The 13778-nt window shown below is 37.7% G+C and overlaps 6 protein-coding genes across 6 annotated transcripts; 4 read left to right on the top strand and 2 right to left on the bottom strand. All coding sequences in view use genetic code 12, as the record gives it.

Annotated features, from left to right (window-relative positions):
* Positions 1-408: 408 nt before the first annotated feature.
* MSS11 (multicopy suppressor of Sta proteins) lies at positions 409-2547 on the bottom strand (the record flags this gene model as incomplete). Its single annotated transcript, XM_001525272.2, has 1 exon — positions 409-2547. One exon carries the CDS (start codon positions 2545-2547, stop codon positions 409-411), a length of 2139 nt encoding a protein of 712 aa, XP_001525322.2.
* A 1563-nt stretch (positions 2548-4110) lies between these two features.
* On the bottom strand, positions 4111-5619 carry ALD2 (mitochondrial aldehyde dehydrogenase; the record flags this gene model as incomplete). Its single annotated transcript, XM_001525271.2, has 1 exon — positions 4111-5619. One exon carries the CDS (start codon positions 5617-5619, stop codon positions 4111-4113), a length of 1509 nt encoding a protein of 502 aa, XP_001525321.1.
* Positions 5620-7103: 1484 nt separating this feature from the next.
* GLY1_3 (Threonine aldolase) lies at positions 7104-8213 on the top strand (the record flags this gene model as incomplete). The annotated part of the gene is made up of 1 exon (XM_001525270.2): positions 7104-8213. The coding sequence occupies one exon, from the start codon at positions 7104-7106 to the stop codon at positions 8211-8213; it is 1110 nt and encodes a 369-aa protein (XP_001525320.2).
* Positions 8214-8537: 324 nt separating this feature from the next.
* LYS5 (holo-[acyl-carrier-protein] synthase) lies at positions 8538-9614 on the top strand (the record flags this gene model as incomplete). Its single annotated transcript, XM_001525269.2, has 1 exon — positions 8538-9614. One exon carries the CDS (start codon positions 8538-8540, stop codon positions 9612-9614), a length of 1077 nt encoding a protein of 358 aa, XP_001525319.2.
* Positions 9615-10083: 469 nt separating this feature from the next.
* Positions 10084-11340, top strand: CDC43 (geranylgeranyl transferase type-1 subunit beta; the record flags this gene model as incomplete). Its single annotated transcript, XM_001525268.2, has 1 exon — positions 10084-11340. One exon carries the CDS (start codon positions 10084-10086, stop codon positions 11338-11340), a length of 1257 nt encoding a protein of 418 aa, XP_001525318.2.
* Positions 11341-11969: 629 nt separating this feature from the next.
* Positions 11970-13229, top strand: PVL30_002741 (uncharacterized protein; the record flags this gene model as incomplete). The annotated part of the gene is made up of 1 exon (XM_001525267.2): positions 11970-13229. The coding sequence occupies one exon, from the start codon at positions 11970-11972 to the stop codon at positions 13227-13229; it is 1260 nt and encodes a 419-aa protein (XP_001525317.2).
* Positions 13230-13778: the final 549 nt, after the last annotated feature.

The following is a 13778-nucleotide window of genomic DNA, read 5'->3' as shown; positions in this document are numbered from 1 at the left end:
TATTATTATTACTTCTTTATTTTATTTTATTTTATTTATTTATTTTTTACTTTTTTTATTTTTATTTCCAATATTCTTTTTAAGTCGGTTGTTTACATTTGACGTTTAATGAGGTGGAGTACTCATAGTGGGATGAAGCGAGAAAGAAACTGGAGAGGTAGAACCAAAAAAAATAAAAATAATAAAAAAACAATCAAAATAAAAAAAGAGAAAGAAATGAAGAATTGGGGAAACAATAGGAGAGTATACATTCTGCATATCATTGGCATATGATATTTCTCTACAAATACATCATCTGATCTAACAATAAAATATTAATCTAGTAGTTCGTTCTAATTACTTTAATTTCCAACACTGATAGTAGCCTGCTTGACAAAAATCTTATTGTCGAAACATTAAAGGCCGTAATCACGGAAAGCCTGGACCTGATCCCATTGAACTCAACCAGTCAGTACCAAAAGGTTCAGATATATCATCAAAATTCATTAATCCATTTCCATTTCCATTTCCAGTGCCATTTCCATTGCCATTGCCATTGAATCCGCCTACAGTTGCCACTGTACCTTCTCCTCCGTTGCCGCCTGTACCACCAGCGTTATTAGTATTAGACCCTGTAATTTCTTGTTGTGTTAGTTGTGGCTGTACTAATGAGGCTCCTAAACTATTAAAATCGTCTAAAAGTAAATTCGTAGCAAAGAATGAATCGTCAATAACATTATCCGCAGAGAGATCCATTTGTTGACCTTGAGCCGGTACGGGTTGTTGTTGTTGCTGTTGCTGTTGCTGTTGCTGTTGTTGTTGTTGTTGCGATGGCGGTAAAGACTGAGGATGGCGCAGTTGCGGTTGCAGTTGCGGTTGCAGTTGTGGCGGAGGCTGTGAAGGCTGACGGGCCTGTTGTTGTTTTGATGGAGTTTGTCTTCCTGCTCTTCCTTGTACTTGTGGATTTTGCTGCGGAATATTGGAAAATAGAGCTTCTAGTTGCATATTTGAATCATCTGGCCGAGCAGATTGTTGCTGATGCTGCTGTTGCGGCTTTCCTTTCTGTTTGGCCTGCTGCTGTTGCTGTGCTCTCTGTAACTGCTGTTTTTGGGGTTGTTGTCCCTGTTGTCCCTGTTGTTGAACATTTTGAACGTTCTGTTGTTGTTGCTGCTGCTGCTGCTGCTGCTGTTGTTGTTGTTGTTGTTGTAAAAACCGTTGTCTCTGTATATTATTCTGGTTCTCCATCTGTAAAAGTGTCATTTGATAAGCGTCTAGGGATTGAATATTGGGCTGAGGTATTGACTGAGGACCCAGTTTTGTATTCGTATTTTGATTAGCACCCACAGGCTGCCTTTGCATTCCAGGGCCGTTTTGAACAGGTATACCTGGTGGAGGCTGTTGAGGGTTTGAAGGATGAGGAGGGCCTTGATTGGGGCCACGTAGCGGATGCGGCTGCATAAACTGTTGGTTTGCCTGTTGTTGTTGTTGTTGTTGCTGAGGTACTCCTTGTTGATGTGTTGTATTTGGGTTCTGGTCTAGCGCTGGATTAGGTCCGACACCGGGAGTAGTTTGGGCAAAAGACTGTACTGTCGGCAGAGGCTGCACCAGTTGCTGCTGTTGTTGCTGTTGTTGCTGTTGTTGCTGTTGCTGTTGTTGTTGTAAAAGTGCTTGCTGCTGGAACTGTATTTTTAACTGTTGCAACCTAGCTTGTTGTTGCAATTGGCTAAGATTAGAAGGCGAAATGTTACTACTGACAGGAGTTCCTTGAGGAATTGTCGATAAATTTTTGTTCGTAGTGTTTGTAGTGGATTGAGTAGCATTGTTATTCTTTTGTTGTCCCAGCTGTGCCAGTTGCGGTTGTGTAGATTTTGGTATAGCAGGGGATGCCTCATTAGACCGTGGCTTATTGGGCTGTTTGGTGACTTTCTTGCGTGATTGCTGCAAATTTGCTTGTGATCGCAGTTTTTGTTGCAGAACTGATGGTTTCCGACTTCCTTGTGCAGATGGAGGTGGTTTCGGTTGCATCAGTGGTGTCTGTTGTGGCTGATTTGTCTGATTACTCCCGGATGGCTGCAGTTGTTGTTGAGGTGGCAGTTGTTGTTGAGGTGGCAGTTGTTGTTGTTGTTGTTGTTGTTGCTGTTGAAGTTGTTGTTGTTGAAGTTGCTGTTGTTGGTTTCGTTGTTGTTGTTGTTGTTGCTGCTGCTGCTGCTGTTGTTGAATTCGTTGTTGTTGTTGCTGCTGAAGGTGCAAATTCACAACAGGCATTCCTTGTGGAAATGGATATTGCTGTTGCTGAGGATTTGGAAATTGTGGATTGATTAACACTTGGTTTAGTGCCGGGTTAGCCGAGCTGTGCATTGACCATAAGATATTCCACCATTCCGATAAAAACTCATCGCCTTGGACAGATGTATTCGCATCCTTTGTGCTGTTGTTCTGACTTGACTGTGGTGGAGATATTTTGGTCTCCCTCAACAATGTGGCTGCTGATTCCTCATGGCCATTGTTCTTCAAGTATAAATAAATCTGTTGGTATAGCAAATCTCTTGAATCCTTAGGCGGAGGCATTCTGGATCGGCTCAATTCAATTGTATATAGAAAAAAAATGAAAAGCTGTATGGTATGTATATGTGTGTTTGGATTTGACTAATGTGGTATGGTGTAGGTTTGTAGCTGTTTTGTTATTGCACAATGTTGACCCTGGGACCTATATGTTGAAATTAGCGTCCTGAATTTCCAATGCGTAAATACATATAGATATATATATATATATATATATATATATTATGCTTTTGTTTTTTCTTTTTTTTTTTTCGGGGGGTTCAGGTCTTTTTTAGTGCCAGAAAAATGATAATAATAATAATAATGAAAAAAAAAAAACTAAATTTTGAAAAAATGAAATAAAAATTGTCAAACAATTAAATACAGATTTAAGGTAATGGTAATCCTTCAAAAGATGACTTTATACAATTGATAAAAAACACAACGAAAACAACCAAAAACAAAATATTAAAAGCTACGGTATATAAGAATAAATAACGTATAAATATCAAAATACTTTCAACTTGTAGAATAGAGGAAAACAAAATAGCCCATGATGTGGGACTGGATTTGGTATCGAAAGAAGAAGAGAGAAAGGGAGAGGTTGAGGGGGGGGGGGGAGAGGGGGGGAGGGGAAGGAGTTGAAAATAAAGTGGAGAGGATAATGGACAAATGATCAAGTGCGAGTTGAGTGTGCAGAAGATGGTTCAGCTTATAGAGTATTGTTTAGCTGAAAACTTTGACATCTCTTTCATTTTACAAATGTTTTTCTTCCATCTCTTTATCTTATTTTTTTTTTTATTCAACTTTTATTGATTTCATCAATGCTACTGATTATGGCCGAGGTATTGTATATGTATATGGTCATGATAACCGGCTTGTTCAAATTTTTTTTGTTGTATTTTTTTTTTGTTCTTCTCTCGCCACATTTTTAATTCTTCGTAATCTTGTTGATTCATAAAGATTCCAAGCCTTTGCATATGCTTGTTCAAAACTAAATAGCCGATACCGATAGTCGACAGTTGTAAAAAGCAGATTCGAAAATCATGTGGTACTTCTATATTACGAGACACGGAGTTCCTATTTTCTACAATGCATTGAGTCTGGTGGCATACATGAAGAAGCACACAGACCGTAAGCACACAGAAGCGTACAGACGCACGCGCACGCGAACGCGCACATACACATACACATACACATACACATACACATAAAACTATGCACAAAACCACAGTCGCTACGGCTTGGCTTTGGCTTTATCCTCACTCCAGGATCTTGCAATGAACTTCATAATCAACAAATTCAGAGCAAAAAAAGAAAGAATGAATGAATGAAAGAAACAAAGAAACAAACAAAGAATAAATGAATGGATGAATGGATGAAATCTAGATTATAGAAAGAGCACTAAAGCACACTAGATCACACCCAAGACATATTAAGGAATTTTAGAGAAACTCAAAGTAACTCATACCAATGCTAAACATTACTTGTATAAAATTCAGTATGTTCTATATTTATTTTTCTTCTTTATTTTTTTTCTTTCTTTCTTATATATCTACTTTGTTCACTTTAACGACAATCGTAGTTTTATCACAATTTAAGCCCTAAGTTGACGTGAACTGCTTTGGCTTGCGTGTACATTGTCAAACCATATTCACCCAATTCCCTTCCAACACCAGACATCTTTACTCCTCCAAATGGAATACGCACATCCGAATCATTGGAGGAATTGATCCACACCATACCAGCTTCAATATCTCCAGCCATCTTGTGAGCAATCTCCAAGTCCTTAGTGAAGATAGCAGATCCTAAACCATACGAAGTGTTATTGGCCAACTCAATTGCTTCTTCATCAGTGCTAAATTTACCAACTACAACAACTGGGCCAAAGATTTCCTCTTGAACAATCCTCATGTCCGGCTTAACATCAGCAAAAATGGTTGGTCTAACAAAGTAACCCTTTGATAATTCACCATCATTGTTTTTCTCACCACCCAAAACCACTCTTGCTCCTTCTGATTTACCAATGTCAATGTATTTCAAGACCTTGTCGCACTGTTGTTTAGACACTTGTGGGCCAACAACACAGTCTGATTCAAACATAGTGCCTTGCTTGTAATCCTTCTTAACGTGGGCAGCATAAGCTTCCAAAAACTTGTCATATATGGACTCATGTACGTATATTCTTGACGTTGAGGTACAGATTTGACCCTGATTCGACATGATTCCAATTGCGGCCCATTTCACTGCTTGTTCAAGATCAGCATCAGCACGAATGAGCAATGGAGATTTGCCTCCACATTCTAAAGTGACCAATTTCATGGTGTCGGCGGCAACTTTAGCAATCAACTTACCGGTAGCAGTCGAACCAGTAAATGCAATCTTGGCCACATCTGGGTGAGCACACAAGGCTGCGCCGGCAGTGGAGCCATAACCTGAAAGAATATTCACTACTCCCGGTGGGAATCCAACATCCTTAAAGATTTGTGCGACATAGAGCATCGAGAGTGGAGTAATCTCCGAGGTTTTCAAAACCACCACATTACCAGCAGCCAAAGCGGGAGCAAGTTTCCACGATGCCATGGCCAAGGGGTAGTTCCAAGGCACAATCTGTCCAATAACCCCGATTGGCTCGTGCACAGTGTATGCCAATTTTTTTGGATCATTTTGTATGAGTTTTCCAGTGATTTTATCTGCCCAGCCAGCATAGTATCTAAAAGTCTCAATACAAATATCAATATCGTAAATTGCATTTGTGTCCTTGGTCTTTCCCGAATCCCATGCCTCAATAGCACCTAACAAGTCTCTTTGTCTTTGTAATTCGTCAACAACCTTGTTCAACAAGATACCCCTTTTCTCACCCGAATATTTCTTTTTCCATATGGGCAACGCCTTTTTGGCAGCAGCAACGGCAATATCCACATCTTCTTTTTCAGCAGCATAAACTGAACCATTGACTTCACCAGTGGCAGGGTTTATAGAGTCCAAAGTTTTTCCACTTTTGGATGCAACAAACTCGTTATTGATGAACAAACCAGAAGGTTGGGTGAATTTCTGGCCATCAGGTAAAGTGATTGGATAAGACAACTCGAGAGGCATTGTAATTGTTAAATATAAAAGGAACTCAATTGACGTGTAATTGAAGCAACAAGAAAAAAAGGAAAAAGGGAAAAGAATGAAAAAGGAAAAGAAAAAACAAAGTGTAAGGAGAAACCAAAGAAAAAAAGATAAAACTACAACAGGAAATGAAGTATTTATAAGTTTATCTTGCCATTTTGTTGGTGAATAGTGGGGATCGGTAGTTCAAAATTGAAGAGCCCAATGGAGAAATAAAGACAAAAGCGCCAAAAAAATAAAATAAAAAAAACCCCCAATTTTTTTTTTGGGGCGGGGGAAGAGATTCTTGAGATAGCGCAAGAATCAACCATGAGCAACAAATACAAGAAAAAAATTTTATTTTTATTTTTTTATTTTTTTAACATTCTCCCCCCCCCCCCCCCCCCCCATACGTTGGTCGTTCATCAATACCGCAACTCGCGCGCACGCGCAATCCAGTCCCAATTAGGAAAGTTTTTTTTTTACATTCCGCTATGATAGATGGCCTAAGTCCCTGATAAAGAATTTTTCAAATTGCGTATCTTTTGGAAGAAGAAAATAGGGGTGGAAAGGTAAAAGCGTCGGAAGGAAAGCAGAAAGTTCTATAGAGATTGTTAGCTCTGGCCAATTACCTTTGTTCTACACACTGATAACAAATCAATTGTATAGAGACCGTCATTTAGCAGTATCTAACGACATGTTTCATTGTTTAGACTAATACTTTTTAAGAAAATTTTTTCCCTATTTCCCTCCCTATTTGCAAACAATACTTTTTAATTCTTTTGAACCAAATTCGTACTGAACTTTGTATAAGCTCTTCTTTTTTTTTCACTTTCTTTTAAGATTTGGACTTGTTACAACTCTAATAGTAACAACTTTATGAAAATGTTTATAACAATTGAAGTATTCAGAAGCAGGACAGTTCATCATTCGTACAACCCAAACAACCTTCCCCCCCTTTCATTTTTTCTTTTAAGTATCTTTTAAGTTTATTTTTGGTACTTTTTTTTAGTTTCTCTCTATTCTCTTTTTTTAAGTAGACCTTAGCTTAGCTGCACTTGAGAATAGTTAGACAGTGATCAAACCAAAAACAAAAAACAAAGACAAAGCATTCCAACCATTATTTAGATAGATTTCGGTTGATTGCAAATGTAGCTTTGAATCTCTAGGGCTCTACATATGTATGTGTTTGTATCTTCATATTTATATTTCTATATATCACTAAACAAGCGGATTTAACTAAGGTATATTTCTTGAATTGGTGATAATTTCCGCGGCGCTAAAAAAGAATTCCCGAAAACCACGAATTAGTCATTTTTCACTTACTTTTGAATTTTTCTAATTTTTATTTTGTCTAGATTTGTCTTCAGCTTTTTCTTTTTTTTTTTTTTTTGCATTCTTCATTTCCTAACTTGTCAATTATAGCAAGAAGTCAAACACTTACAACTGGTCGATAAAGCTGGAATTTTATACTACATCACACACACATGGATCTCTCTGTATTTGCAAACCAGAGCCCAGCTCATAATGATTTTAGAAGTGATACCTTTACCACGCCTACGGTGTCCATGATCCAGTCATTGGCTACAACGACATTGGGTGATGCGGTTTACAACGAGGATGCCATGACCAAAAAATTGGAAGAAAAAGTTGCTGCCATGACCGGCAAAGAAGCGGGACTATTTTGTGTCAGCGGCACACTTTCGAATCAAATTGCCATGAGGGTTAATTTGTCGCAGCCACCGTATAGTATACTATGCGACTATCGTGGTCACGTTTACGAGCATGAGGCTGGTGGAATGTCAACCTTGACACAGGCCAGAGTTCAGCCCATACACCCAAAAAACGGCAATCATTTGACATTGGAGGATGATATCTTGCCCAATTTTGTGCCCGATGACGGCGAGATTCATGGCGCGCCAACAAAATTAATCTGTCTTGAAAATACATTACACGGTATGATATTTCCTTTAGAAGAAATTAAAAAAATATCACAATTTTGCAAAGAGAATGATGTCAAATTACATTTGGACGGTGCCAGGCTATGGAACGCTAGTGCCGCAACCGGGATAAGTTTAAAGGAGTATAGTCAATACTTTGACAGCGTATCGCTTTGTCTTTCCAAAACTTTGGGAGCACCTATAGGAACTGTTTTGGTTGGTGACAAAAAATTTATACTCAAAGCAAACCACTTTAAAAAACAGAATGGAGGAGGTATTAGGCAAAGCGGTCTATTGGCAAGTATGGCCATTGTCGCTATTGAAGAGAACTTTGATAAGCTTGCGAAAACTCACGAAATGGCCAAGGAATTGGGCCAAATGTGCAAAGAAAAAGGAATTATATTGGAGCACCCAGTAGAGACAAATTTTGTGTTTGTTGATATTGCTGCTAATAAAATCGATCCTAACAAATTGATTGAGATTAGTGACAAGTACAATGTCAAGATCTATTCGGGACGAGTAAGTTTCCACTATCAAATCTCCCAAAAGTCGTTTGAAAATGCAAAAAAAGTGATCCTGGAGGTGTTTGAATATGCGCAAAGCAATCCATATGAGGTTACCACAAGCTACAAGTTTTATACAGCTGAGAATAACTAAATAGAGATTTGGCTTTTAGAATATAGATATCCAGCAGTTTATCATCATAGCTAAATTGTATTTGAAAATAAAGCAATCTGTACCTCAAGCACAATCGAAGGTGATGAAGAACGATTATGTGGCAGGTTAATAAGGAAGGATAATAAAGAAGAAAAAAAAAAAAACTGAAATGGAAAAGTCTAGGATTACGCGCATTGTATAAACTTTGAGCCGTCCATGAACTATTCTATTCTTCTGTTTCTGTTTTTGTTTCTGACCCTGTTTCTGACCCTGTTTCTGTTTCTCTTTTTGTATTTCTCTAAATCAGCAGCTCTCACACAATTAATGGGAACCCAGAAGTTAGGGTCTAACCAATGGACTAGTTCAAATATAACGCTCTTTGTGACCGACCTCTCCGAAGTAGGCGAGTTCTTACAAGATGACTATAATTTTGAAACGAGTTTGAGACTACTCAATGATATAAAGCTACAGACACATATTCAATCGCTTAATCCTGTAAAATTTCGTATAAAACAACTCGTTAGCCATTTATTTACTCGTCATGTTTTAAATAAAGTTCTCAAAAACTCACTGAACTTTCTGCAAGTCCAATTTGCATATAATGAATATGGCAAACCACTTATCAATAATTTGGAGTTCAATTCGAGTTCATCAAATGACATTATCGCACTTGTTGTTTGTAATGGGTCCGCCATTGGCATCGATTTGTCCCATCTGGAACAGAACATTTCAAGTGAAAGATATTTGGATGAATTCAAACCTATTTTCAGTGAACACGAAGTCGAGCAAGTCAATTCGTACTTCAAGTTTAATCATTTCTGGACTTTAAAAGAATCGTTTACGAAATTATTAGGGTGTGGACTAAATATTGATCTTGCTGATTTCTATTTCAAGGTGGGCGATGGATTCAATGAAGATGAGTATGCAAGAGATTACAAATATTGTGTGCACCAGCAAGAGAGATCGCAACAACAACAACAACAGCAACAACAACAGCAACAACAACAGCAACAACAACAGCAACAACAACAGCAACAACAACAAGAAATACAACAAGAAATGCAACAAGAAATGCAACAAGAAATGCAACAAGAAATGCAACACATACAACAGGAAAGTGAGATCGAGAGACATTTTGAGTTGAAATGGTTCTCAGATATTACCATAAACGCCGACAAGTTATTTATAGATAAATGCAATTTTGTTAGCAATATACGTAACGAATTTTATTGCTGCAGTTCAGTCTTGAAAAAAGGCAATATCGGCGGTACCGGTGGTGGTAATGGAAATAGAGAAAAATTACCAGTTATTATTTCATTGATTACAAGCTATCCAATAAAAAGTATCAAATGTTTTGATATAAATATGACTGCACTATTGCAAAGGAATGTACACTCATGAATTCAAAAATAAGAAAAATTCATTTGGCGTAGCATGAAACAATGCTGATGCTGATGCTGATGCTGATGACCTTTTTTTTTTCTTTCAAATATTTGATCAGGTTTTAAAATTAGATCAATTCTTATCCTTTCATTTCTGTCAAATCTTTTCTATTTTTCATTTTTATTTTCATTTTTTTTTTGGTTTGGCTTGGCTTAGATTAGATTGGAAAATATATAGTTTTCTCTGCTCTTGTCGCGTATAATTTTTATATGTGATCTCTTGAAATATAATGTAATAAGCTTGGAACGCAAAAGAATTCCTGTATTCATAAACATTGCGCGCAATTGTTTCCAAAAGTAAGTGAAACATATATGGTTTATCGATTGTGGTTGTTTGTTTGGCTAATTAGCTTTTGAAGTCATAATTATTTCGTTGATTAATTGTTTCATCAAGAAACGCAATATACTATTGGCTTTGTTTCCTATCGATGTCGCTCAATCACGTCAGACATGAGAAATTCTTCAATCGATGTTTGATTGCGCTTCCAGCACAAGCAGCTTCCGAGGATTCAAACAAGCTTGCGATAATCTACTTTTGTTTACATGGACTCAAATTGTTGAATAAATTTAATTTTCTGAAAGAAGAGTTGCGACATTACGAAAACTACATATGGGACAATTTTTACATTGTGAATGATGAGTATGCGACGTTTAGAGCGACTCTGTACTTTCAGCATGCTGGTGATAGATATGACTATGGTAATTTAACTGCGTGCTTGTTTGCCGTATACATATTGATGATCCTAGAGTCAGACTTTAAGAAAATGGATTGGAAAAAGCTATTGAATTATGTGATTCGTTGCCAGAACAAGAACAAGAATGAGAACGAAAATAATAGTGCTAATAGTACCAATACTTCAAGTAGGAACAGTAATGTTGGAGGGTTTTCACAATCGGTGAATGAAGTTGGGTTTGGTGAGATGGACTTGCGTCAGTGTTATATAGCCTTGATTCTCCGCAAGTTGATACTAGATAGAAAAGGAGTTGATATCACAACAGATATAGACACGAACCTGCTAAAGTGCTTTATCTTGAACCGGTTGGATTACAATGGTGGATTTTGCCATCAGAACTTGGACGAACCTCACCTTGGGTTCACTTTTTGTGCGGTGGCGTCTTTGAAATTATTAGACTACCCAGTAAATGAGCTTGAAAAGACAAGGAATTGGTTGCTACATCGTCAAACACTGTTTCCATTGAATGGAAAACTGGGACTGGGCGCCTCAAAAGCTGGTTTTGAGTATGACGATGATGATGTTAATGATTATGAAAAAGATGATATAAAGGAGCTGGAGGAGGAGCTAGAGGAGGAGCTAGAGGAGGAGGACAAATATTTTCATAACATTGATGTAGGTGGTTTCAATGGAAGAAATAACAAGAGAAGTGACACTTGCTATTCGTGGTGGTGTACGGGAAGCTTGTTTTTGATAAACAGGAGCAATTTAACGCTATTTGATAGAGACGCAGCAGAAAAGTATCTACTTGAAAACACTCAAAATTCAATGTTGGGTGGGTTTTCTAGTGTTCCCGAATCAACACCTGATCCCATGCACACCTACCTTGCTTTGGCTAGTTTATCCTTGTGGGATCACAAGAGATTTGAATTGACTGAAATCGAACCTTTACTCGTCATCAGCAAAGAGGTTTATGAACATTATCTAGTCTCAAGCACTGAAGATTTATAGATGGAGGGGGCAGAGCAGGAGGAGCATGGGCAGGGGGAGGAGGAGGAGAAGAAGAAAAGAAAAGAAAAGTAAACAGGGTTAAAGAAGATATAAAGGAAGAGAAAATTCATTCAAAGTATTAGAAGCAGGGCTGATAGTGAAGAGAGAGTAGTGTTTGAGTACATGTAAGTGAAGTAGTCACTCACCAACGTGTTTAGTCAAGTACCGTCTTTGTAAGCTCTTAAAATCTATTTAGATGTAAAATGACATAATTCTATTCTCTTTCCTTTGGGATGGGGGAGGGGGCTATTCTTCTTTTCCACAGTCGTAGTTAAAAAAAAAACAGAAAAGAAACCAAAATCTGTAAGTTAATTCCAAAGGAGAAAGAGAATAAGAAACAGCCAAATAAGAAATCTAGCCGCAGAGAAATTTGCGAAATTCTCAGTTCTCTTAGCCTTCGAACTCTCAGCTTTCAGCCTAACCCACCCCACGTAAATCCCCACCACTTAATATATATATTTTCTTTTGCTTTTTTTTTACCCTTTTCCTTTTCCTGTTCCTTTTCAAACAAACACGAAAAGAAATAAAGCTAAGAAAATAGACTATCTTTCAAATAAGGTATAATATTTTCTTTTCCCCATGCCAGTTAAATGTCATCTGTAATTCCCACCACAACAACAAGAGAAAGCCACAAGAGCACTCAATTGGCATCGAAATGGGATAATAGTGACTTTAAATCCAATATTGACACAACTCTCACTCCCACATTTAATACAACAACTACTTCACCACCATTACCAGTAGAAACATCAGCCACAACCTCATCAACAACAACTACAGCAACAAAGTCACCTGATGCAGTTGCCCATTTAGTCTCGGGCGGGATTGCTGGGTTGGTTTCTGCTGTGACATTGCAGCCATTTGACTTGTTGAAAACTCGTTTGCAACAACAGCAACAAACGACTAAACATGAAGTGAGAACCTCACTTTCAAAAGAGTTGAAGAAACTCACCAAAATCAAGGATCTATGGCGTGGTACATTACCTTCAACACTACGCACGTCAATAGGCGCTGGGTTATATTTTACCATCTTGTCCAAGATGAGATCTGGATGGGCAGCATACAGATTGCAACATGGTACACACGGAGAAAATGACCAGAGTTTCAAGTCGTCGTCGTCAGCGTTGCCCAAACTCACACCTATGGAGAATTTGACAACAGGGTTTGTTGCTAGGGCCATCGTGGGTTACATCACTATGCCTATTACTATTATAAAGACGAGGTTTGAAAGCAACTTGTACAATTACAACTCAATGTACGAAGGTATTCTGGGTATCTACTTGGATGATAAAAAGGGTGGAAGAGGAGTGCAATCACCATTGGCGGCAGCAGCAACAAGCGATGGTATTGGAGCAGGAGCAGCAGCAACAACAACAACAGCTGAGGCATCAAGAACAGGAACAGGATCTATGATCCTGCCGCGGCACGGCTCAATCAAGAATTTCTTTCGAGGATCCACTGCAACTTTGGCTCGGGATTGTCCATATGCAGGTCTCTATGTCCTTTCGTATGAGCTGTTCAAAAATGATATATTACCAATGTTTATCCTGAAGAGGATTGGCGGAGACCACCACGCAAGTATAATCAATTCGACTGCGGCAGTTTTGGCAGCAACAACATGCACTACCATTACAGCACCATTTGACGCTATCAAAACGCGGTTGCAATTGACCAATGGTACTTCGATGTGGGGAACATTCAAGACATTGATTAATGAAAGCGGAGGACTGAGGAACTTGTTCAGAGGGTTGAGTTTGAGATTGGGCAGAAAAGGTGTCAGTGCCGGAATCAGTTGGTGTATTTACGAAGAGTTGATCAAAAGTAAGATGGTAAAAGACTGGTTTGCATAGTATATGATTGAAGAACAAAAATAAAGAACATTATCAAAATCAAAATCAAAATCAAAATCAAAATCAAAATCAAAAACAGATAAAAAAAACAGATAAAAAAAATGCAAATATACCTTTTTTTTCCCCTTTCATTATTATTCTTGTATATAGTTGTCTAGCAGCTAATGAATTCATATTATTCTCTTAAATACTATCTCCATTTCACTATGTATGTGTACAAAAATATATAGAAAGATAGAAAATAAAGAAAGAAATAAAGAAAGTAAGCAACATTCAAGAAAATTTTGTTGGAAATAAACGTCAAAAAAGATGTAAAGATATAAGAAAAGATTGATGAAACATATATTATTCGATATATTGTATGAACATATTTATATGGGGGTAAGTCATGTGACCACAATGCACTTTAGTCTGCGATTAAATATCCGCTGGAGCAAAAATCCAAAAAAAACATAACAAATTAATGCGGGCAAATGACAGTGACAACAATAACGACATAATCAAACTCAAGATCTTGGAAGCCAAAAAAAAAAAAAAAAAAAAAAAGAC

The sequence above is a fragment of the Lodderomyces elongisporus genome, chromosome 3 (genome assembly GCF_030384665.1).
Source record: "Lodderomyces elongisporus chromosome 3, complete sequence".
NCBI classification, from domain to species: Eukaryota; Fungi; Ascomycota; class Pichiomycetes; order Serinales; family Debaryomycetaceae; genus Lodderomyces; species Lodderomyces elongisporus.
Note: the sequence above shows the minus strand (reverse complement) of the source record. Positions and strands in the feature narration are given on the sequence as shown.